General features: G+C 40.3%; 1 protein-coding gene across 9 annotated transcripts in view; it reads right to left on the bottom strand.

The window, feature by feature from the left end:
- The window catches only part of MYO9B (myosin IXB), a 165447-nt gene that overhangs the window by 38206 nt on the left and 100657 nt on the right, over window positions 1–26584 (bottom strand). For 5 of the 9 annotated variants that reach the window (XM_069962291.1, XM_069962283.1, XM_069962286.1 and 2 more), the window contains exons 15-32: window positions 25771–25860; window positions 23488–23601; window positions 22800–22839; window positions 21277–21399; window positions 20585–20665; window positions 20127–20237; window positions 19914–20036; window positions 15856–16005; window positions 12438–12607; window positions 9930–10916; window positions 9778–9832; window positions 9563–9681; window positions 9322–9473; window positions 9045–9229; window positions 7537–7635; window positions 7027–7203; window positions 4138–4182; window positions 799–907 (exon numbers count right to left, since the gene is read on the bottom strand). In XM_069962291.1, coding sequence (XP_069818392.1) covers window positions 799–907; window positions 4138–4182; window positions 7027–7203; window positions 7537–7635; window positions 9045–9229; window positions 9322–9473; window positions 9563–9681; window positions 9778–9832; window positions 9930–10916; window positions 12438–12607; window positions 15856–16005; window positions 19914–20036; window positions 20127–20237; window positions 20585–20665; window positions 21277–21399; window positions 22800–22839; window positions 23488–23601; window positions 25771–25860 — 2930 coding nt within the window. The remainder of the gene's footprint in view (window positions 1–798; window positions 908–4137; window positions 4183–7026; window positions 7204–7536; window positions 7636–9044; window positions 9230–9321; window positions 9474–9562; window positions 9682–9777; window positions 9833–9929; window positions 10917–12437; window positions 12608–15855; window positions 16006–19913; window positions 20037–20126; window positions 20238–20584; window positions 20666–21276; window positions 21400–22799; window positions 22840–23487; window positions 23602–25770; window positions 25861–26584) is intronic. The other 4 variants (XM_069962287.1, XM_069962292.1, XM_069962289.1 and 1 more) reach the window with 3 other exon arrangements.

The raw sequence follows: 26584 nt of genomic DNA, 5'->3' as shown, positions 1-26584 counted from the left end.
TACTTTTATTTTTACTTTAACTAGAAGTCCCCCTGGGGGACTTGTATATAGACAGCACTGATCTCTCATAGAGATCAATGCTGTGTATATACACAGCAAAGATCGATCAGATCGGTGATAGATTGCTATGGCCTGCTGCAGGCCATAGCAATCCATTGTCGAGCCGGGATCAGCGTCATTCCGACGCTGAGGTCCGGCACGGGCAGAAGAACGGATTTCCCCCCGCGCGATCGCATCGCGGGGGGGAAAACCGTCCCACTAGACACCAGGGATGCACGGATCAAAGCCTCTAAGTGCAGCTGTCAGGTTTGACAGCTGCACTTAGAGGCTTAATTAGCTGGCACGGCAACAGGACCCACGCCGGCTAATAGAGGCGCTCCCCGGCTGCACATGTCAGCCGGGATCAGCGCCGTTTACAGCGGGGTCCCGGCGGCACCATGGCGTATCAGATACATCATGGGTCGCTAAGGGGTTAAGGGACCACTGTATAAGAGGTTCTGCAAAGGAACTAGGGCAATGATAGAGAATGTAGGGTAGCAATGCAAAATAAATTATATTGATAAGATACTGCCGTGTTCAGAACAAAAGATATTTTTAAATACAAAAGTGTACAGTATATACAGTATAGTTACCTGGATGAACATATGAGTTCATTGCTCTTTGCTTATTTATATATATGTCCTGTTATAGGGCTTTGTATAATCTAATTAAAACCCTGTTTGTGGATATGGTAATGACATTGATTTACTTAATCTACTATTTCTTATTTAGTGACTTAAATTATCTGATTGTGCTTACTACTGCAGAGGAAAGCCTTCTCCATCGGCCATATTCCTGAGGAGCAATGCTCACAGGATTGTCCAATGTTCACTTGGTAGCTGACAAACACGTGTCCATGTGATTCCAACTGCAAGAGGAGGAGAAAAAAAAAAGGAGAATGAATCTATAGATGTGATTATTTTTATGGGCAAGATAGATAAGCTGCAACAGAATTCCAGTAGTCAAAAAAAAAAAAAAGATGGTGGCCATATATGGTGAGTGGTCTCACATCTACGGTGTTATTGTGTGAATCCTTCTGAGGTGAAGAAAAATCATCATCATCTCACAAAATATTTTTTATATTAACATGCTTAGGACTGTGTGTAATACTTAGTACTATTTATCACTACATTAAATGACAGATGGCCATGTTCTATCATCTCAGCTGGCCTGTGCAATGTATGTGTGGTTAAGTAAATCAGATAACATAACGCAGGTTTCTTAATTTTGGGATTGGGCAACATTCCCTATCCTTCTCTCCCCACCTCCCCCCTAACTTACTCCATTGTAGTGGAAAGTTGGGACAACTCTTTGCACATGGTCTGGTCAATTCTGTCCGCAGCACAGGCAAGTTGGAAACACTCTAAATCAGCTACAAAACTACCATGGATGGGCTCCATTGATTTCAATGGCCCAAGCATATTCAACCTCAAAAGTGCTGCAAACGATATTTCTAAGGTCAATCATATGTATGAATGGAAAATTAAGCGAATATGGTCACTAGGTGACTACATTCTGGCCATGTTGGCAGCCAGTTGAGCCATTCTCAAGGGTCCATGCCTTTCTGGTATCACCTTATCTTGGTGAGAAAGTACACACAACTTGATCAAATGGTATGCTTAGAGTCTCCCATAGCAGTATTGCAACTTAAAAATATTTATACTACCGGTATGTAATTTTTTAAATATGTTTTCATCAATTCAGATTTAAATATAATCATATTTAAGGAAATCAGAGAGTATTGTTGCCAATGTTAGCCATTTTCTATATTCATTTTATTTAGTGTATTACTGTTCTGTTCAGTCACAGTAGCCAATTTGGGAGAGCAGTTATGGGAAAAATGTCACTTTATAATTGATATCAAATGCACATATAACCGCAGCTGTTAGTTTTTGAAAGGTGAATTTCAATGTCACAACTAGAGATGAGCGAACCTCGAGCATGCTCGAGTCCATCCGAACCCGAACTTTCGTCATTTGACTAGCGTTGGCTGCTGAACTTGGATAAAGCCCTAAGGCTATGTGGAAAACATGGATATAGTCATTGGCTGTTTCCATGTTTTCCAGACAACCTTAGAGCTTTAACCAAGTTCAGCAGCCCCAGCTAATCAAATGCCGAAAGTTCGGGTTCGGATCGACTCGAACCCGATTCGCTCATCTCTAGTCACAACCAATATGGCAGTATTTAAAGAGAACCTATAACCTAAAACTCACTGTCCCTATTATCAAAGGTCATCTCTCCCTAAGTCTATCTATGAAGATACAGACTGCATTTTCAGTCTGTATCTTATACTTTATCTAATCCACTTGTTCCTGGGCAGTAATGCCGACCACCGCCATCTTGATGACGCCATGTGCGTTCCAGCGTGACGTCATCAAGATAGCATCGGCAGGCATTACTGCACCGGAACAAAGGAGTAGGTAAAGTAGGGCTGGGCGATTAATTGAATTAATTTGATTTATCGTCCAGAACGTTGAAATCGATTTGATTTTTTTGTGAAAATCGTAAATTCGATTTTAACAAAAAATCATTTCGGGCAGCGGTGCCGGAGAGGAGCTGAGAGGAAGGGGGTTGCGGTGCAGGCCGGCGGGAGAGCAGTAGAGAGGCGGTGTGGGTAAGCGGGGAGAAGATGCTGGGTGGCCAGGCTGGAGAGGGGCGGTGTGGTGCTGGCGGCCTCCAGCCACTACACCCCTTATCCACTATACCTCCACTACTACACCCCTTATCCACTATACCTCCACTACTACACCCTATGTAGATGGAGGCACAAACATGATTTCCTATACTATATGGGGCCTCTGTTACACTGGAAAGCAATACAGTTGTTGTCTGAAATAACATTAAAATAGTATCTGATGCTGCAGGGAGATAATGTTCTGTTTATTTAGCAAAAAAATAGAGAATCGTCCAAAATTAAATAAAAAAATTAATAAATAAATAGAGATTTTATTTTTTGCCCATATCGCCCAGCCCTAAGGTAAAGTATAAGATACAGACTGCAAATGCAGTCTCTATCTTTATGAAGTCTATTTAAGAAGATACAGACTGCATTTTCAGTCTGTATCTTATACTTTACCTAATCCTCCTGTTCCATGCAGCAAGGCCGGGCGCCGCCATCTTGATTACGTTACTTGCGTTCCACCGCTGCACCGTTCCACCGTCGCAGCGGTGGAGCGCAAGTGACATCATCGGCCTTGCCGCTCTGCATGACGGGAGCTTCCTGTCTCGCGAAGGCTCTTTTGAAAAGAGCCTGCGTGCGACAGGAAAGTAAAAAGTCAATATTACAAAAATGCAACTATAAAAATAATGAATTATATTTACAAATATTAATAAAATATTAATTTAAATCGAATTAGGGAGAAAAAAAAAATAGATTTTCGTCCATGATTGGTTTTCTTTAAAGGGGTAGTGCGGTGGTAAAAAATTATTCACAGAATAACACACATTACAAAGTTATACAACTTTGTAATGTATGTTATGTCTGTGAATGGCCCCCTTCCCCGTGTCCCACCACCCCCACCCGTGTACCAGGAAGTGTAGTGCATTATACATACCTGATCTTCCCGAGTGCCGGCCGCGTCATCAGCGGCTGAGCCGCGATTGGCCAAGCACAGTTATGCTCAGCCAATCGCAGCTGAGCAGCTGATGACGCGGCCGGCACTCGGGAAGATCGAAGGGGCGCGGGCCGGCCGGCAGGCCGAAGATGACGTTTGGCACAAGATGGCGGACGCGTGTCGGCACGGATCAGGTATGTATAATGCACTACACTTCCGGGTACACGGGTGGGGGTGGTGGGACACGGGAAAGGGGGCCATTCATAGACATAACATACATTACAAAGTTGTATAACTTTGTAATGTGTGTTATTCTGTGAATAATTTTTTACCGCCGCACTACCCCTTTAAGCAAAAAAAAAAAAAAAAAGCTAATATATGAACACAAAAACATTTATAAGCTGTAGGTTTATAGTCTGACGAGTACTGAGTACAGTACTGAGCAAAAATACAACGTGGCAACAGAGCCTAAAGATGCTAATTTGTTTAACTGCATACAAGTAAGTGGTCATACATACAACAACACAATCTTTGGAATGCTTACATTTTGGTCTTGTCGCTTTCTTTTCTTCTTTTGAGATTTCCTCTGCTAAAAAAAAGAAGAAAATAATTCTAAAAAACAAAAAAACACTATTCACTTTACTTTGAAGCTTACCTCCTTCAGGACACAGACCCATTTTTTTAATCTGACTGGTCTTTCTTTATGTTTTACTTAAAGGGGAAGTCCAGGCAAAATAATTTTAAGATATGTTATTGCCCAACAAAAGTTATGAAAATCACTAATAGACACTTATTATGGGAAACAACCTATAGTGCATTTTCTCTGCACTTACTACAGCATGGCCTGTTCAGGTCTTGGTGACGTCACGTCACAAACTCCTGCTGCAGTGGTGGGACAGACTGGAGCAACAGGAGTCGGCAGTTTATGTGACATCACCATTTTTACAGAGACCTGAACATGCCATGCTGTTGTAAGTGCAGAGAAAATGCACCTACAGTGCATAAGTGTCTGTTAGTAATTTTCCATAACTTTTGTTGGGCAATAAATTTTCTTAAAATTATTTTGTCTGGACTTCCCCTAATGTTATGTAACCTTGTAATGCCTAAAGGGAATGTGTCACCTAAATTTTCTTTTACTGATTAGAGTCAGTTGCTAAAACTTGTTCTTTTATTCTAATCGGTTTCTATTTTTTATTTATTTTTTTGACATGGTGCTTTGGGGGCATGGGGAGATGTAAGTAGGGCTTGCTTATTAAGTTCCCTGCTGCCTGTTGGCACAATTATTTTTGCTGGGCTTCTGCTTTAATTTTTTAGGACATTGCGGCACTTATTAAAATTTCCAACCATAAACCAGTTCATCATTTAAGTGGACATAAGACTTAAGCCTGTATGCTAGAAGCTGCCATAACTCGCCCCATTTTGAAAACTGCACCCCTCAAAGAATTCAAAGAAGTTTTAAGAACTTTGTTAACCTTTTACATGGTTCACAGGAATTAAAGCAAAGTCAAAGTGTAATTTAAAAAGGTAATTTTCTTGCAATATTTCAATTGCAGTCTGTTTACACCTGCTGTGTTAGGGAAAAATCTAAACATTCAACTCAATAATTATAACTTTTGATCTGCAGAATTTAAAAATATCCCATGTGTGGCACTGGTGCGCTCCTTGCTTTGCAGACAGGCCACAGAAATAAAGTAATATCTTGTGGATCTTTTTATTACGGTGTTTATTTACAGTGTGAGTTGTCAATCAGTGTCAATCTGTAGCTTTAGTTGTCAACGTTAATTCGTATAGTCAATTGTCAGTTCATTGCGTCAGTTGTCAGTCATTTGTCAATTACATTGATGAGTCTGACGAAGGTTGGATAGCCCAAAATGTTACATTTTCTGTCAATAAGCTGATCTTTCATACCAATAAACAAACTTAATCGCAAACTTATGTGCGGAGCACTTATTTTATATATTACTACAGGCCTGACCCTTTTCCTGCACTGATAACACACGGCTAGGTGTATTGTGAATACACAACTCATTGTCAATCTTTAGCGTCTGTTGTCAGTCAGCGTCAGTTTGTCTAGTCAGTTATTATCTCCATTACACTGGGAGGTTGTGGGGTCACACACTGGGCACAGGAAGGAGATGTCCAAGGGGTTAATATGTATGTGTATTTTACGCTGTGGACTAAGGAGACAGGCTCTGATCTACCTATCTATTCACTGACAGATCAGAGCTTGTCACCAGCCTTTCTTCCCGCTGTAGCGATTAAATAACACTAAGACTAACACTAAGGCAAATCTAATCACAGCATGTGCCGGCAATGAGCCACTACTCTTGGTCCATTGTTGGTCATATGTGAGAAGAAAAAGGTGGGACAGAAGCTATGCCGTTCTCGGATGGATGTTAAGTACCAGGAATGGGTGGAACTTGTGACCCCCGACAACTGGACCCGACACTCCACCATCACTGGCAATGGACCCAATGTCACATGATGAGCCTAACTCAAGAATACCTGCTCAGCCAGAAAGTGAATGAGACAGGACAGAGCTGCAGTCACTGATTGACTAAGTTGGTACTTTTTCCTGGGTTGTGACGTACCAGAAAGCCGGGAGAAACTGAAGCCCAGCAGTGGTTAGATAGCTGGTGATGTGGCACAGTGGGGGCACGGGGATGTGTAAGCATTTATTCTTTATTATGTTTTTGCATCCCCCTGCCTTCAGCAGAGGAGGCAGGACTACCAATTGACCCCAGCCGGCATGTCACTCCTAACGAATATTTATCAGGCACTCTAAAGTGATGAATGACGTCACTGTAAAGTGCCGCCCTAATATTAATTAGGAGGGTAGGGAAGTCAGGAGCAGATCAGTGCAATGAGGGCAGTAGTCCCACCCCCAATGTGCCAAACCACCTCATTTACAAATTATCTTCATCCTCAGCACCCCCGTGAGCTAAAGAGACATAACAGCAGGTAAAATGCTTTTTTGCAAACATAGTGTTTAGCCATGTAATTGTGACAATTAAACAAAATTTGACTGCATTGCGTCCTTCTAGCTTAAAAAACTCTCTCAAGTGTCAGTCATATAATTGTCTGGAGATAGAAATGTTATCTACACTCATTTTGGGACAGTGCATAGCCTATAAAGGGAATCTTTTAACTCTAGATCATACTCAGAGTTCAAGTGTCAAAGAAGCTGTGCTGAACCCCAGCATGCATGACTTCTCCCTCCCCCACCCATCCCTGTTTTGGATAATTTATGTGCATAGCTCAATGCTGGAAGATGTGCCATGTATGCCAATCATTCAACTCAGGGAGAGTTAGGGGGAAGGAAACTCAGGAAAGCTCTTTTAGCATTTGAGATCTGAGCCTATTTATATAAATGGTGTTTCAAGCACCACAGTAAGCACATATAAATAACTGAAAAAGAAAAACGGGAACTTACCTTTTGTGGTTCATGGTCCTCTCTCTTAGAGTAACCACGTGTAAATTCATCCAAGAAGGACTGGAACAAGTTAAGAACAAGCTTCACATCCTTCTCACTCTTTTCTTTAGTTAGATTACTCACAAGAAGCTGAAAGTTCTCCATAAGGTCCTTGTAACCAGCATGAATGTGCCCATTCTGAAACAAAAACAATTTAGCCAGAAGTTATTTGTTTCCTTAATTTCTTATTATTTGACATATTTTCTCACTGTAAGTGGAGTGGCAAAAGAGTACATTGCTGCATATTTTGTCATTCCTTACTTGCCAAGCACTAAATGTTCTTACTATTTCAACTTTCTCATACAGTAATTTACATAAAGATGGTGCTAGTTCTATCCATACAACATGTCTGCTTGAATATACACTAGAAACTCAATACTTAAGTAAAAAAAATACAAAAAGGAGAGAACAATCTTGTATAGCTGAAAATTGTTCATACACTATTACATGGGGGTTTATACAGCAACTTACAGGAGAAGAATACAAGGATTTGAGATTTGCTCTAAACATTTCCATGGCTCTGTAGAGAAGACTTTCAATGGCAGATTTATCCTGGTGCAAAGTGTTAATCTGAGAAGACATGAACACAAAACAAACAACACATTTGAGAAGCTAGGCCAATGTTAAGAAATAACTGTAATTGTTTAATCAATTTAATAGGATACCATTCTCACCAAATCTATCTATAAGGAATGTGTTAATTTTTCATAGATAATGACTGCACATACAGAGCCTCAATGACCAATGTTTCACAATATGACATATAGCTATTACATTACCTACAAACACTAAGTTGTTATCAGATGACCCTGTTATACCATCCTGTGGCTGTTCTGCTGCTATGTTTGGCTAGGTCAGCAATAATCTCCCTGTTTAAATCACACTGCTTGCAAATATAATATATATTGTACTTAAATAATCTCTTATGTTTTTTTCAAGACGTATACCCCACAAGGGAACAACAGGAAAAAGAATAGTATATCTGAACACACTTATTATATTAAATGCAACCCCTCATCCTGAGGAATTAATCTCTCTATAGGGCACGGGCAGTGCTGTGCCTTTTTCTGCTCTATTGATTTTGACTGCTAAATCCACAGGCTCAAGTTCAATAATAAAATGCATTCCCTCTTCTGCAACTGTGGCTCAAAGTTTGGGGGTGGAGGATGTCGCCAGTGGAGAGTTGCAGTGTAGCCCTAACCTAATACTAGGAATAGGACCTGTCAAACTGTTTGGGTTCAGCAACGTTCCCCTTGGCATTTGATTCCCTGCAACTGCAGAAGTTGGATGCCTATGTTGCATCCATGTTTTCCAGGACTCCCTGGTTCGGCTTTCAACTTCTGGTCCACTGAACAATAATCATCAAATACAAGGTCAGTTTTTCCACTGACCTCACAACATCTGTGATATTTTCCCATCAACTGAGCCTAAATCTAAAAATCTAAATATAGTTAGCTATAAAGCTTCTAGGTCTCCTCAATCCATTTGTAGTTGGGATATCCTGAGCCAAAGCCCACATACATGCTCTTTACTCCAAAATTCTCTCCAACTAGATGTAACATAGTGAATGCAAATGGCCAGACTTCTGAGACTATCGTTCCCCAACCACAGAAAGTGCTTACCACAGATGCCTTCATCTGAGGCTGGGGTGCTTAGGTAGGTGACCGCTAGATCCAAGGGAGATGGTGTTGGAAAGTAGAAACAGTAAGATGGGCACTAATGCAGTCACATATAATCTATGAAGTTACCATGTACTCGTACAGACAAAATCCAACACATTGAGGATAAAAGTGGTCTACATCAGAGAGGAACTGAACCAGAAAGGAAATGGAGGAAGGCAATTTGAAAAAAGGAGGACATCAGTTTGAATTTATATCAATGGTTAAAAAGGCGTCATTGAGGAAAATGTTTAATATTATTAGTCGCTACAAATTACCTATAAAAATACATATTTGGGTATACCTTCTATTAAAATTTACCTTTGTAAACAAAAAATCATCAAGATGTTTTAGCTCAGTAGAATTAGTGATTTCCCGGCACAAAGATGACTTCCATGTTTCAGACACAGTGGTGGCTTTACCAATTTTAATAGAGCGACTCCTAAGAAGTTTATTGGCGGGTTCAATTGGAGAGTGGCGACTTGCTTGTCCTCCAATGACTGTCCCTATGGGATACATGAAAGACTATAATATTAGTCTTGATTTCAGACAGTCAGGTGCAGAAGTAATATACTATACATATTACTGTAAAAATAACCTTCAATTGATCTCTTGGTTGCAAGACTATCCTGAGTTGAAAGTGGAAAAGATGGCTGTTCTGTGCCATCTGGGGTAAGAGGACTTTCTTTGCTGTTCTTTTTATCAGGTTTCTTCCCCAAAAGCCTGTAAAGAGGACCTCTGAAATTGTGCCTGCACGTAAAAGACAATAGAATGTATTCACTAAAAAGCTATTAAGGAGTGTGCTAGCAAATTTAGTATTATTTTACCATCTCACTCACTTAGAGTCTGAAGGTTGAGCATGTACACCTTCAGATTGAGCGTTGTACTCATTAGATTTCTTTTTCTGAAGGTTGGGTTTATTTGATCCTTTATCTATTTCAACAGGCACTGGAGGAGTCTGCAAAAAAAAAACAAAAAAAAACAAAACATGAACCATTACTATACTACAAACTGTAATACAATATAACAGTCTTGTATAGGCCATTACACAAACCTGAGCGGCAGAAGGAACATGTGTCATTGCTAAATCTTCTGCAGGTGACTTCTCCCTGTTGGGAAATAATCAGAGTAATCAGTTATAATACATTGTATCAAAACATATGTATTTGCGGTTTGTTTATTTGTTGTTTCTTAAATGGCAAGTACCTTGCTGACATTTCAGTGCTATCCTGTTGAGGGTTAACCTCTTCTCGTCCAAGTGTTTCTGTAAATTCAATGTAGCCAGGCTCAGTCTGTCTTCTCTCCTTCCACTTCTCAGCTTTATTTCTAAGATTCCCATGGTCACTATACCTCTGTATGATTCCTACATTTGGGGCTTCCACATCAGGTGGTGTATTTTTCTTACATTTATCACCAACAGACAGCTTTTCGGATACCTGCTGAAGGTCTAAATGAAGATCAGAAGGCCTTTTAGGTTTTTCTGAATCCTGATCCACTGTTGTCCCTTCAGCAGCCTTGACAAATATTTGTTCTTTTTCTTTGTCTGTCTTTTCTTTTTGAGGTACTACAGGCAAATTTTCTTGCTGTCCAACTTGTGTAATAGCTCCTTCCAAATTCTCATCCCCCTCCAATGAGGTGTAGATTTGTTTGTTCTGCAGCATGTCATGAAGCAAGCATCGAAGCCTCCTGTTTTCCCTTTCTCGACTGCTAGATCCGCGGTCAAGGCTCTTAATTTCACCACTGACACTGACTGCCGCTATACGATTAGATTTTGCTTGACATGGTTGCTGTTCTTCTGTGCGGGATATTCTTTCTTCTTCGTTTTCCACTTGCGTTCTTTCGATCTTATTACGGTCATTCTCTATTTGAACCCTCTCGTCTTCATCAGTTCTCTTCAACCAAACTGGCTCTTCTTCCTTTGTAGCAGCGCTTTGCTTCTCTTCCCGACTGTACTCTAGAGGTATGTTCTTTTTGAGTGATGGAGAATCTTTTTCTGGACTACCAGTTGTACTCACTGCAGCTTGCTTTCTAATTTCTTCTTCTATTCTTTTTTGCTCATTTTCTTTTTGTATCCTTTCCATCAGGGCCAATCTCTCTTTTTCTAGGGCCTCTCTCTCCTTTTCTGCAGCTTCTTGCTTTCTTTTTACCTGCTCTGCATCTGCCTTCCGCTTTGCTTTCAACATGACACTGAACCTTGAAAGAGACAAATAATAGTTAGAACACTTTTTTACACAATTTCACTTACTGCTCTTTACATTTATAACTACAGTATATTAATTTTAATATGGACTCATCCTCACTATGTATGTTACGCATGTTAACCTCTAAGGACTCATTTACAAGTTCAGTAATTTTTCATTTATTAAGTCTGCAACCTTCGTCCACAATAAAAAATATATCATTCATAAAGCATCCACAAGCCATATTTCTTTCAAATCCACAAAAAATGGGAAGAGGATAGTTAAATTAAAATGATCCATATTTTTGGCGGACACTACAGAAGTAACATCCGCAAAAATGTAGATCCCATAGACTTTTATTGGCTAACTATTCCGCAATTACGGTCTGCACTGGTACATATTTTGGGGAACAGATTGTGGATGTGTAAAACAGCGGATAATGTAAATAGTCCAATAGAAATAATAGGTGAACCAACAGTAGATGTGATATAAAACATGTTTTGCAATTTACATTTTTCTTTTGTTTTCATGCTTTAAAACAAAGCTATACTTACCTGTATGAAGGTCCAGTCTCCTCCTTAAGGCAGCTTTTCAGTCTTGTGCTGGTTGGGGGGAAAAAAAACAAAACACCAAATGCAGGAAGTCTCAGCCAGTATAGACTGGCACGGCCTGTGTTTAGTCTCTTTTTCAACCAGCACAAGACTAAAAAGCTGCCTTCAGAAGACTGGACCCAGATACAAGTAAGCATAGCTTTGTTTTAAAGCATGATAACTAAAAATCAAAACAAAAAACAACAGTGACACTTCAAACCTAAGGCTATGTTCACACACGGTAAAATGACAAAACACAGGCTTAGTTAAGAATGAAAATAAAACAATTACAGCTGTTTCTATAACATATGTGCACTGCCATTCAATTTCCCATTAAATTCTAAGGAGCACATTAGTACACTAAAAATATAGATGTATTTTTACCTAAATATTATGGACATATTTTGGTATTATTTTACTGTGTGTAAACATTGCCAAATACTATATTAAGATCACACTTTAGTAATGCAATACTAATCACACCAACCAAAATGTGATTACTTTTTTAAACGAAAGAAAATGTGTGGCCTTTTTATGTAATTTAAATTCATGTCTTGTAAAGTGGACAAATGAGCTATCCACAGTATACCTCATCAGTCACTGATCAGCACAAAATAAAGATTGTGTACATTTTGCCCATAATTGTGTCAAGTGACTTATAGGCATGACCAACTGGTATTTATAAAATGTATATGAATATGTTTTTTTGTAATTTTGCAAAATGTATCACATACATTAGGTTAACAACATAGCACTGCAGCTCAGTCTCATGCAGGATATTTTTTTGTATTTTTTTTAATTACCTATAGAAGGAGAGCAATATAAATATGACGTCAAGCTCAGGTTTGCTACATTCACAAACAATGCTTTCAATACAAACAAGAGATTACTGTATACAGCTTTAATACAGAGACTAAATTCATTGCTTCCAGTACTTTTCTTACTTTTGCCTTTGCAAGTACCCCTTGCAATGTGCTTGAAACATTCTGATAACTTGAATCTGACGGATAAAGATCTTTCGCTGTACATAACCTCTCCATGCTGCCTGGATGCATGCAGCAGCGTTCTTCCTTATGGCCAAGCACCGTCTCACAAGATACGACCTCCAGTAGGCCTTAAAGGACAGAATATATTTACATTATTATATAACATGAAATATGACATTGCTCTGCAAATTCTTTTATTACAGCACTTTCACAAAATTTTTCACAGGTAGCTGAGCACAAATGCCTCTTTATTTCAGTTTATACTTAGCCACTCTACAAATTCTTAAAAACATATTTCTCCCCCCCCAAGTCTGCCTTTAAGCTGACCCCTCTACACACACATATATATGTGTGTGCGTGCGTGTTTGTACACACATATATATATATATATATATATATATATATATACACACACACACACACTGTATATACATATACTAATCAGCCATTACCTATTAGATTATTCTAATAGATAACAAATTGCATACTTTACCTGTTGATCTTTGGGTGTTACTGCATCAGGTCCTGATGCTGTCCAGTAAAAAGATCAACAGCCATGAGCGAGGAAAGCAAATATTATATATCTGGGAACTCAATATATTCAGGAGGTCTGATCTGGGCCCTAATATTTTTGCAATCATCATGTGCTGGGGTATAATTCAGAGCTCCATATAGCAACCTAGAATTTGCAAATGGTTACATTTTTCAATCCTGTTACTATTTTAACTAGTCATGCCACTGCCAAAACCTTTGTTCCTCTAACATAGACAGCATGCCAGAAAGAAGCATCAAGTGAGTTATTCTAAGCTACCAGGATCATCAAAAACCTGCAAGTACCCGCCTATAGGCTACAGGGTAAGGCAGCCCTGGATGTAATTATATTGGGGTGAAGGTAGAAGGTGACGTGAAGGTGACGTAAATTGGCACTGAATGTGATTATACTGGAGGGGGTAAATGGCACAAGATTGATTAGGTTTGTGGTAAAGTGACAATGGATGTGTGAATATACTGGGAAAAGGTTAAAGCAGCACTGGATAAGAATATAGGGGAAGAGGGCATGTGTAGCTGCTTTGGATGTAATAAGGCTGGGTTCACACTAACGTTTTTCTTATTTGCTAACAGATCCGTCCATATTAATTGAATGCATAAGCAAAAAAACAATAAGCAGACTGATGCAAACTGATTGCAAAATGTTTATTATTTCATTGTCTGTTTGCATTTTGGCTTTAAAAAACTGACTTTTGTCCATCAGTCGGCTTTCAGCATCCGTGTGCATATCAGTTCATTTTATTTCTTTGGTTTCTCACTTCTTCTGCGCATACTCAGAGACAAAACTGATAACTTCCAAACAGATCTAAACGGAAATACATTCTATTTAGATCCGTCCTCATTGACTATAATATAGCTTTGTTTGTGCTCCGGTTTTTCAAACGGAGGAAAAAAAAGCTGCATGCATGATTTTTTTCCGTTTACAAAAACGGAACCCTGGCGGAATAGATGCAAACAGAGCACAACTATGGCAAACTGAGCAAAAAAAAAAAAAATGTATAGAAATAAATAGGCTATTGACGGATAAGTCAGATTCTGTTTATGTTGTTTAAAAACGGAACAGCTAAACGGAACTGTGGCGGAGAGAAAAACGTCAGTGTGAGCCCAGCCTTATACATGGGGGATGTGATTATATTGTGTGGTGTTGTGAAACTGGATGGGGAGGGTGGTTTTAAGCAAGGAGGCTTTGGGTTATCCTGAAGGGGGTGAAACAGCAGTAAATGTAATTATATTGGAGTGGAGGGGGTGAGGCAGAAATGGTTGGAATGGGGTGTGAAGCTGCTCTGGTTGTGATTATACGAAGGATTCTTTTACACTCAGAGATAAATCACTTAATCCATTGTTTAAATGTGCTGTGGAACCATGAGGTTATATAGACCCCAGTGCTGAACAAATTATAATATTTCTAAAACGGGTCAATCACAGACATTGACCTTCAATGTATTTTCAAGTAACATATTTCTGCTTTTGTTTTATGATATTTTGAACTTGTTGCTATGTTTGTCCTCGATCGAAGGACAAAAAGAAGTTCACTTCTGAAGAACATGGCACTATAACGTGCAGTCAATGCAAGGGATCAACTTATTGCCAGATCATTCATAGCCATTATGTTTTTGCTAAAATCCACACAGTTGCAACTATTCTGCTTTAAAAAAAAAAAAAAAAAATTAATACTTTTAGTTATTAGTAAAGTATTTTGGTATAAATTTCAGTTGGCATTTGATGATGCCAAATAAATCACTTCAGTACCGTTTGATTTCATAACTGTGTTCTGAAATGATGACAGAAAAAAAACTTGATTATTCTGAATAGCCGGCATGTTCATTTTAATGAAATATGACAATTTTGAGCCTAGGGTCATACAGAAAGCAGTGATTTTTTTTTCATGGTTGAACAACAGGGTTAACAAACAAAAAGTGATGATTTTTCTTTTAAACGATCATTCAGAAGATAAATCGCTATGAAAATTGCATTCGTATATGTTCTGTGACTACTGGTAATTGCGTTCCTATCTATATACTGTGAACGATGATTGTTTACAATGATTATAAGGTCAGCTCAAAAGATGCCATCAAGGACATACAAACGATTTTTCATTCATAGTTTGATTGTTGCCGCCTTTAAGATTATTGCTTGGCTCTCCACGTGATTAAAGTGTGGAGGGGGCCACATCATCTTATTATACTGTGGGAAGTTGCTCTGGATGTAACCATAGACATACTGTAGAGGAGCTCTGTTTGTGATTATACTGTGATGGAAGTCCATGAGGAAAAAATGGAATGGAAGTAGATAAGATGTGTTTGTCCCCTGGTCTTCTATAATTCTCCAGAAGTCAAAATTTAAAAGGAACCTGTCAGCCGTTTTATGCGGCATGAACCACAAGCTGCATGGAACCAGCACAAATGAATTCAATATTTTTATAATTTTCCAATTTAACAGTTGCTGAATCTAAGTTTGGCAAATAAACAATAGTTGTGTCATTGGTGCATCCACATGCAGCTTATGCTAGATTTTGTTTTAGTAATTCTAAATAAAAATTATATCTATCTATACACACACACATAATAAATATATATATATATATATATATATAATAAATATATATATATATATATATATATTATATAATATATATATATATATAATAAATATATATATATATATATATATATATATTATATAATATATATATATATATATATATAATATAATATAATATATATAATATAATATATATACACACACACACACACACACTCACGCATATTAAACACACACATACATATACACGCACAGAGTGTATGAATCTCTTGTTCATTTGTTTTACCTGTATGGTGATGCATGCACTTTTCATTCTTAGGAAATTTCTCCTATCCACAACCATACGGAACAAACTTTGCAGCAGAATAATCTTCCTAATGACTGCCTGATGTAGGGTATCTTGCAGCTTTTGCCTTTCTGGTTCCTTCATGAACACCTAAATAGCAGAAAGAACAGTGGCAATACTTACCATAGTTAGCTTCTAAAATTCATGATACACACACTTGTGCTTTAAAATGTTTGCTTTTATGAAGTTGCAATACAATTAACCTGTACAAGATATTTAATGAGGTTGTATTGGTTAAAAGAAATTCTGGGTTTATTAAAAATAATTCTCGTCTCTCTCTTGGCCAGAATGGAGTGCCGTTGTAAAGAGTTTCCCCCTCCTCTCTCTAGAAGACCTGTACTGCCCTGCATAACAGACAAGACACTAATTTTAATGGGCTGTGTAATACTGTGTATTACATCACAATGGAGACTATGAAGTAGGGCTGGGCGGTATACCGCAAAAATACCGATACCGTCACTGGCGTCGGTTAACCGACCTCAACTGAGCCAGGACGGTATCTGCGGTATTTTTGTGTTTCCAAAAGAGCTTCTGCACGCAGTCGCGGCCCGGCGTGAGCGCTGCACGTTATGTGCAGGGACGCCGGAATCAGAGCGGGAGGTGGAGGAGCAGCAGGGCCCAGGTGAGAATGCCCGAGTGCACAGCCCTCCCCCCGCATCCGTCCAGTCTGAGCGCCCGCCCTCCCCCTGTCCCGTCCGGCGTCCCTGCACACACAGGACATTAACGTGCAGCGCTCGCCGGGAGGGGGAGTTGGGGGAGCGGCACCAGTCCTGTCCGAGCGCCCTTCTCCTCCGGCCGGCGAGCGCTGCACATGTTAATGTCCTGTGTGTGCAGGGACGCCGGACAGGACAGGATCACTCAGGAACATTCTCCCCTGGACCCTGCTGCTCCTCCACTTCCCGCGCGCACACCGGCGTCCCTGCACACACAGGACATTAACGTGCAGCGCTCGCCGGCCGGAGGAGAAGGGCGCTCGGACAGGACTGGTGCCGGTCCCCCCCCCCTCCTCCCGGCGAGCGCTGCACATTAATGTCATGTGTGTGCAGGGACGCCGGTCAGATCTCAAGGTGGAGGAGCATATGCATGCAGCTCCCTGTGTACCCAGCCACCCCTGCCCGCCCCCCTGTGTACCCAGCCACCCCTGCCCGCCCCCCTGTGTACCCAGCCACCCCTGCCCGCCCCCCTGTGTACCCAGCCACCCCTGCCCGCCCCCCTGTGTACCCAGCCACCCCTGCCCGCCCCCCTGTGTACCCAGCCACCCCTGCCCGCCCCCCTGTGTACCCAGCCACCCCTGCCCGCCCCCCTGTGTACCCATCCACCCCTGCCGGCCCCCCTGTGTACCCATCCACCCCTGCGGGCCCACCTGTGTACCCAGCCACCCCTGCCCACCCCCCTGTGTACCCAGCCACCCCTACCCGCCCACCTGTGTACCCATACACCCCTGCCCGCTCCCCTGTGTACCCATCCACCCTTGCCGGACCCCCTGTGTACCCATCCACCCCTGCCAGCCCCCCTGTGTACCCATCCACCCCTGCTGCCCCACTGTGTACCCATCCACCCCTGCCGGCCCCCCTGTGTACCCATCCACCTCTGCCCGCTCCCCTGTGTACCCATACACCCCTGCCCGCCCCCCCCCCGTACACCCCTGCCCACCTCCCCGTAGAGAAGATAGATAGATAGGAGATAGATAGATAGGAGATAGATAGAAGATAGATAGATAGATAGATAGATAGATAGATAGATAGGAGATAGATAGATAGATAGGAGATAGATAGAGAATAGATAGATAGGAGATAGATAGATAGATAGGAGATAGATAGATAGATAGAGAATAGATAGATATAGATAAAGCAGCAAGAGTCCGCAGCACACCAGCATGTAGTGAAGAGTGGTTCATTCCATCAAATAAGGTGCAGGATACGACGTTTCAATTCACTCCAGAATCATTTTCAAGCATGCTTATCTCTTCACTATATGCTGGTGTGCTGCGGACTCTTGCTGCTTTGTATTTTGGGACCCCCTGCCAAAGGCCTTTCTGTGTTCAGCACCCTCTACTTCAGCCTTGGATGTGCGTCTGTCACGAACGATAGATCGATATCTTTACAGCGTGTCAGTGCAGTGCCATCTACAGCCCCCTATAATGTACGTCCCTGTACTGTCACCTGTATATACTATATATATACCCATCATACATACTGTATATACCCATCATATATACTCTGGGTACCTATAGTACATAGCTATATACCTGTATATACACGTCCTGTAGTGTGCACATAGCTGTATACCTGTATATACACGTCCTGTAGTGTGCACATAGCTGTATACCTGTATATACATGTCCTGTAGTGTGTACCTAGCTTGGGTTGCTGCTCATTGAGTTACTGTACTTTTTTTAACTTTATTGAAACAAACTATCCCCAGTTTGGCACGGCCGAGTGGGTGTGGCCTGTAAAAGGGGTGTGGCTTACAAAGGGGGCGTGTCATAGTTATCGTCCAATTATCGTTACCGCAGCTACATATGCGATAAACCGCGATATTGATTTAGGCCAATATCGCCCAGCCCTACTATGAAGACAGAGCGGAAAGCTCCATCTCCTAGTTATGCATGATAGGAAGAACGGGCACTCAAATATGTGTCTTACCTTCCTCCTCGGCGCCGGTCCCACGCTGTTAGTTGACGTGATTTTTGGCCAGGAGCACTGTTAGGAGCACTGCCCGCTCCACTAATAATGAATGGAGCAGGCCGGACGGCCGATGCTGTGGGGGGCGGGGCAGTGCTCCCGGCCAAAGATTACGCTGACTAACAGCGCGGGACCAGTGCCAAGGAGGAAAGTAAGACACATACCTTCCTCCTCAGCATCCCGGCACTATAGGGGGCTAACAGCAGGTTAGATTAGTCTAATCTGCTGCTTGTTCGCCTTTAAGTATAATTTGTAATTAAATTATTGAAATCTCTGATCTTTCCATGCTTAGGAGTCCTGTCCATTGAGAGACACTATACACTGGACTCTTGGTCTTGGTGACAGGTTCCCTTTAAGCTTTGAATTTCAATTTAGGTTTCAATTTAAGTCTCAATGTATACATACTCATGCATGTTTACTTCCTATTTGATCTCTCTTATAACAGATACATCGATATTATATAGATACAAAAGTTAAGAATTATCCTTCTGAGGAAACAAAGGCAACATTGCTCATGTTTATAATATCTTTGTTACACACCTAAAAACTTCTAAAACAAATCCTGAACTTCCCTGACCTCTACTTATCCCTATTAATATGATGAATAAAAGACATTGGGGCTGATTTACTAATCTGTTCCTGGCAGTAAATTGTCGTGATTTTGTCCATTTTTCTCTGTCGGTTTAGTGTTCCAACATGTTTGCTAAAGGTGTTCAACACAATTTTTCCAAAAACCTTTTTTGGAAAGAAACAGACATTTTCGTCCAAAAACCAATGGAGTGGGGTGTGTCAGGGGTGTGTCCCTTTAAACCTACCACAACTGAACCCGCATTTTTTTAAGGATTTTCTATTCTAAAAATCAGCCAATTCCAAGATATTTACAACCTTTTTGGAAAGAAACAGACATTTTCGTCCAAAAACCAGTGGAGTGGGGTGTGTCATGGGTGTGTCCCTTTAAACCTACCACAACTGAACCTGCATTTTTTTTTTAAGGATTTTCTTTTCTAAAAACCAGCCAATTCCAGGGTGGTGTGGCGGTGGTCAGGTTTTAGTTTTGTCCAGTGAAAAACCTCCCAGTTTTACTGAGGTCATGTGCCACATCAATGAATTTGATGTGAACAAACTAACACAACTGACAGCATAATGGCTTAAAATTTACACATTGTTAGTAAATGAGGCTCATTGTTCTAACTTAAATAGTTAGAAGTAGTTGTATTTTCTAAAGCTTAGTAGTGTTCATAATTTTGTGACAAGAAAAGTTTATCCTAAATCCTAAAGGTTTATGCTCATAAAAGTAAAAACAATTAAACTAACCTTAGTTTTTCCCAGTTGGTAGTTATGTGGGTCTAGACCAATTTCCTCCATCAAAGAAGTGATCTCCCCTTTTAAAGCTGATGAAGACTTGGGGAGCAAGACCTGAAATTGGTCTTTAAACTCCTATAAAATGGAGCAGATCAGAAGGAAATTAATTACAATATATCTAATTCATCAATCATAAAACAAGTACATGCTAAGGTATCAAAGTACCTGGTATGTGTACTTTGCACTATATCCTGACCTCCGGATCCGCACAGTTTCCAACATTCCTGTGTATCGCAACTGCTGAAGCACCAAAATCTCATCAAATGTCATCTCCATCTATTGGGAAGTGCATAGATATATAACTTAAAGACTCTCCTTCAATGACAGACACAGAAATCTTAAACGAAAAAAGTCAGAGCAACTGTACAACATTAAGAGGGTTGTCTGGGGGGGGAGGTATAAGCTGTGAAAGGTGGTCATTAAAATTATCAGACATATACTTAAAAACTCCCTTGCCCAGACAACCCCTTAAGTCGCCAAGAAAAAAAGACGCTCATTATGTTTCTTAACATCTTATTAGAGGAGGAAATGTTTCTACTGCTCTCATTAGATGCTCAGATTTGCAGCAAAAAGTAGTCCCTTTAGAAATGATAAACCCAAAAATTACAATGCAGTATTCTTACCTTATCAGAATTGGAACGGATACAACGGATGAAGAATGGTTCAGCTTTTCCCAGCGTTTCTAGAAGCTTGTTCGATGATGCCTGGAAAAGATTATATATATATATATATATATATATATATATATATATATATATATATATATATATATAATTTGCAGTAGTTCACAACAAATTGACTTTAACTCAGAGAAAGGAGAATTATCTATGTGATGCTAAATACTTTTATGTAGAGATGAGTGTAACGCTAGCATGCTCATGTCCTATCGTTTGCCATTTGAATACCGGTGGCTGAAGAAGATTGATGCAGCCCTAGGGAGTTTGGGAAAACATGGACACAGCCATAGACTGTAACCATTTTTTCCTGGACTCCATAAGGCTGCATCCATCTTCTTCAGCCACCAGTATTCAAATGCCAAACAGGACTCGAGCATCCTAGCGTTACACTCATCTCTACTTTTGTGTGAAAAAGGACCAAAACATTTTAAAAGTTATAATATTTTTGGTGAGCAAAAAAAACTTCTTCTTTAAAAGAGTTTTATAAACTGACCCGAGGAAGAAGTCTTTGAAAGATGGTGAATGTATTCATTTTTTGGTTATCCAATAAAAATACATGTTTGGTTTTTTAAACAAAATTATTTACCATTACATAAATTATAAGAGTGGAATATAATTTTACTTTAACCAGAACAAACCTGGAATTGGGCACTGATACTGGGTGGTTTCTTCTTCTTGTGCAAGTGCAGAAGGGATTTTGTAGTTCGATCATGGAGAGTCATGTTCATTATTATTTTCAGAGACTGTGAGTCAAGCAGGTTCTGCCAACATTATGAAAGATAAAGCCGGTAAATTATGATTTATGAATTATGAATATGCAAAAGAAGAGCTTGTGGAACTGGCTGGTCTCCCTGAGATCAGTGACCTGTTTCCCGTATGGCTCTACTAGGCATTGCTCCCACCTAGCCAGAATCCTTCTCTACACTGATGAGGGACAACACCCCGAAACAGCTGTATGCGGATGGATACTTAGCCTTGGTTTTCCTTGGTCATTACATTGACTTATAGGGCCACTTAATATGGTGGTTTTGGTGGTTTCCATACAGGAGCAACCTTTTGGCTGGGCCCTTCCCGAGGAGTCCTGTGTGACTAAGGCAGACGTGATTCCGGGGCAGAGAGCTCAGCCGCGGAATTCCGCCTCTTTTGTTCCATGTGAACTGGCCTTAAATTATAAATATTTGTGCACCTTACTTAGTCCAGTTGCAAATGTGGCAAGTAAATCAATTACTGAATATAAACATGTCTATGGGTGGGAAACAAACAGGTAAGGGTAGGTTTATACCTGCGTTTGTCTCATTTATGAACAGAACCGTCCTTATTAAATGAATGGATAAGCACAAACTGATTGCAAAATATGTTTCTCCCGGGTTTCTCACCTCTTCTGCCCATGTTCAATTAAAAAAAAAAAAAAATATGACTGATAACTTTCAAATGGGCTTGAACATTCGTTTTTAGATCAGTCATCACTGACTAGAACATAAAAAAGGAAGTGCACTTTTCGTTTGTGTTTTGTTTTTTGCATGGGGGAAAAAAATTGTGCATGAAAAATTTTTGTATCTGTCCAAAATAACGTAACACTGGCGGTTCTGAAGCAAACGGAGCACAATAAAACTTATTAAAATTAATGGGGAGTTTGACCAATCTGCTAGGTTCTGTTTCTCTGTTAGGCTAGGTTCACACTGCGTTTTTGCAATCAGTTTTTTGCAAAAAACAGATGAAAAAATTGATGCATTTGTGTGCATCAGTTTTTAACAGTTTTTCCATTGACTTCCATTGTTAAAAAAAAAAAAAAAAAAAAAAACGGCTCAAAACATATCAGTTTGTTTTTTTGACGGACGCAAAAATGTAACTGGCACTACCTTTTTGTCCGTTAAAAAAAACGTATCCGTTTTGATCCTTTTCTTTTTTTTACAATGGAAGTCAATGGAAAAACGGATCAAAACGGATGCACACAAATGCATCAGTTTTTTTCATCCGTTTTTTCCAAAAAAACGGATGAAAAAACGGATTGCAAAAACGCAGTGTGAAGCTAGCCTTATTAAAATAGAAGACAGAAAAGGAATTGAGGCAGAAGATAAAACACTGGTGTGAACCTAGCTTAAGCTCCCTGTGCTAATATAAGAAATATTACTTAATTCATGCACAGAACTATTAATTTTACCTTTGGAATGAGCTGCTTCTGGCGTGCACCTTTACTTTTCCTGTAGAAATGACATAGTTTAGCAAAATTTAGAAGCCTCTCCTACCTCTAAAACCACATCCTCTGTATTGGTTAATGCGCCCAGCCATATTATCCAGTTAGTCCTTTGTTAGTTAGACGTAGTTATAGGATAAGTGCACACCTAGCAACAGTCCTGATTATGTTAAGAGGATGGAGCAACGTTAGCCAAATCCCTTTCCTACATGAAACCATTCCCCTGAAAAAAATCATTTTTTTTTACCAGTTGTCTCTCATAATAACTGTGGTAAGGTGTGCAGCATATCTTATATTCCTGACATAATTCAAAAGCCAAGTTAGTTTACAAAAAACATTTGTAACAAGCGAACTTACCTGTAGTGAATACCAGCATATATGTAAGTGTACATATGCAAGTGTATACTTATACAATGTGCATTGGTACTAACAAATGACAAAGACATAAAAACTCAGAAGACACAGCATAACGCAAAACATTTTTATAAAAGACACTAAAGACTGCAAAAGTATGCAAAACATTTCTCAACACATGCTCAGCATATTACAGCAATGCATAGCTTACACAACGCACATGTTCTATGCATTAGCGCACAAAGCCAATTTTAGTGCTTTGATCTCTACTCAGGTGACTAATAGTCCCTTGCACACTCACTGTAAGTGAAGTCGCGAGTGCCTGCGTAGGGAAAGGGTGCGCAGCAGGTTGGCTGGGTCATCCCCCTGCCAGGAAAGTCCCTTAATACTGTTCATCAGCTGAGAGTGCCGCTCTCTGCCAGTGACAGGGGAGAGGAAAGACACACAATAGATTATAGATGTGAGGGCTTTTATTTAACTTGCATATACCTGCAGTATTAATCTGCTCACTCTCCTACACTAGAACAATGGGCCAGATCTACTACTGTAAATGCACCTGAGCTGTGGTGCAATTTGCATTAAAAACTTGCCTTACGTGTCTTGTGCCATACAATATAATTTTAGACACTGTTGCGCCAGGTTTAACAAAAGCAGTGTGGCCTACATGCACTAGATGCACCAATATTTCCACTCAAGTCTGGTTTAGGGTGCGTTCACACCTACAGGATCCGCAGCAGATCTGCAGCAGATTTGATGCTGCAGATTTGATGCTGTGTTGAGTTATTTAAATGAAATCCGCAGCAGAAAATCAGCTGCGGATCCGGTAAGTGTGAACGTACCCTTAAAGAGTCACTGTCGTATTTTTTTTTTTTTTTTGCAGAAATCAATAGTCCAGGCGATTTTAAGAAACTTTGTAATTGGGTTTATTAGCCAAATCTGCCATTATCTGCATGTAAAAAGCCTTTTCCCAGGTCCCCCCCTCCTTCCTCTTTTTCATCCACTCCAAAAAATCTGAAAATTGTGACTTGTTGCAGGAGACGTACCCTGTCTGCTCTAGGGAGAGGGGAGGGGGGAGGAGGAAGGAGGGAGTTAGCCGGCAGCAGAAAGCAGATAACAGAGGATTACAGGCACAGAGCTGGGTGACAGCTGTAATCCGAGCTCAGACAGGTCACTGGTGATGGTCAGAACAGATAACGGGTGAGGGATTTGTAGATTAACTCTTTGTTGTCCTGTTTTGGTCTTTTCTTTAGCTCTCTCCATAGGAGAACAATGAAGACAGGGGGGAGAGCTTCAAACTGCTTTTTAATGATAAAAATGCATTTTTCGGATAATAAACCCAATTACAAAGTTTCTTAAAATCGCATGGACTATTGATTTCTGAAAAAAAAATTTCACGACAGTGACACTTTAAAGTAAGCCAACTAACAGCTATTCTGCACTTAGACTAGACAGTTCACAGGTACATTAATCAATCAACCTGAAAACTCTGTTAAGGGTACGTTCACACTTACCGGATCCGCAGCTGATTTTTTACTGCAGATCCGCAGAAGATCCGCAGCGGATCTGCTGCAGATCTGCTGCGGATCCTGTAGGTGTGAACGCACCCTAAATCTGAAACATTCTTAGCCTGTCTAAGTCTGCACTGTCCAAGAATTTGGTTACTGGACCAATGTGTGAATTATATTCTTAAAAGGTTAACTAAAATTAAGCAGTTCGGTGCAACAGTCCTTAGTGCATAGAACAGCCCTCGTGCCCCACCTTATAAATATTCACCGGCGATCTGAAGTGATAAACAGCCATACTAATGTCACTGTACAGTGCACTGAGGGATGTAGTCCTGCCGAGTGCACCAAAACAGATTACATATTTATAAACCAAAGAGTTTAGCGAAACCAGTGCTTAGGCTAAGGGAGCATAACCTGTTGTTAGTTTCCCTTTAAATAACACAATTTACGGGTCACTGCAAGAAGTTTGATTTGAACAATAAGCAAATCCTTTACATAGGTGTACTTTCATTAAAATATAAACTTATACTTTGCAAGTTAACAAAAGCCTGCATAAGAAAAAAAAAAACAATATTACAAACAAGATACAAAAGATACAAATAAAGGCACTGACAAATGGAGTCAAAAACAAACCATTTGGTACTCTGTTTTGTTGCTGTTCCAAAGTCTATGTTTTCGGATGTAGTAATCATGGATGACATTCATTTTTTAGTGTTAAAGACACCAACACTCTCAGTTTTAACACTTAGGTTAGTAGGTGGTGTGGACACATTACATGCGGTGTGACAGTGTTAAACACCTATTTTCCCCCATGCACCTCATATGCCCCAAAGGAGCCTTATCACCACAAGCTCAGTTTTTAGGTAGAACATTTGACACTATTATGATTCCATACAACTACATCAACTAAAAAATACATTACAGTATAATAATAAAACTTTTTTTGTTTTATACCCAATAGTTTCTTTTTAATGGAATCTAGAACTAAAAACTATGCTTGCTTTCTTAAAATCTGAGATCCAGAATGTCTGAAGACTCCTTTGGGGGGACACACACTGTGTGCCATCAACATCACTTACTTCTTATTTTCATACATGCTTATGAAATCTTCAAATGCATCGATATCATAATCCATGGAGCAATCAAAGGAGAAATCGAGGAGAGAGCAGCTGAAGTGGAGTACAGGTGATCCCCAGTAAGATATGGAACAACAGATATGTATGCACTACACCTACCAGGATTATCTACTTTATTTGATGTATTATGAAAAAAAAAAGTTTAAAGGAGACCTGTCACCCCCCGTGTCGGGGTGACAGGCTCCCGACCCCCTGTTAGATCCCCCTATACTCACGTGATCCCGCCGGGTCCCGCTTTCTGAGCCGGTCGGGTCACGGAGATATCGGCGCCCGAAGCCCGACACGCGCGCTGACAGGAGAGTCCGATGCCCATAAAGAATGAAGGAGCATCGGACTCCCCATTCATTCTCTATGGGCATCGGACTCTACTGTCAGCTTCGGGTGCTGATATCTCCGTGACCCGACCGGCTCAGGAAGCGGGACCCAGCGGGATCACATGAGTATAGGGGGATCTAACAGGGGTCGGGAGCCTGTCACCCCGGCACGGGGGGTGACAGGTCCTCTAAGCCCCTTATCAGTACAATTCAGAGAAGACTTAAAATTACCATGTCTCATTATAATTTTGCAGAATATTCAGTAAACATACAAAAAAAATTCCAGAACTTAACTTCTTTTCCTTTAATACTATTTTGTCTCTTAATACAATTAAAACTGAGAACTATAAAAAAAAAATCCCATTGGATCTAGCAAGCCCCCTGAAGTGTCTGAGAGACATGGCCTAGTGACTCCAGTGCCCTAGGGTCACAAGCCTCAAATA

The sequence above is a fragment of the Dendropsophus ebraccatus genome, chromosome 3, assembly GCF_027789765.1.
Source record: "Dendropsophus ebraccatus isolate aDenEbr1 chromosome 3, aDenEbr1.pat, whole genome shotgun sequence".
NCBI lineage: Eukaryota > Metazoa > Chordata > Amphibia > Anura > Hylidae > Dendropsophus > Dendropsophus ebraccatus.
This window is presented reverse-complemented; position numbering and strand designations above follow the sequence as displayed.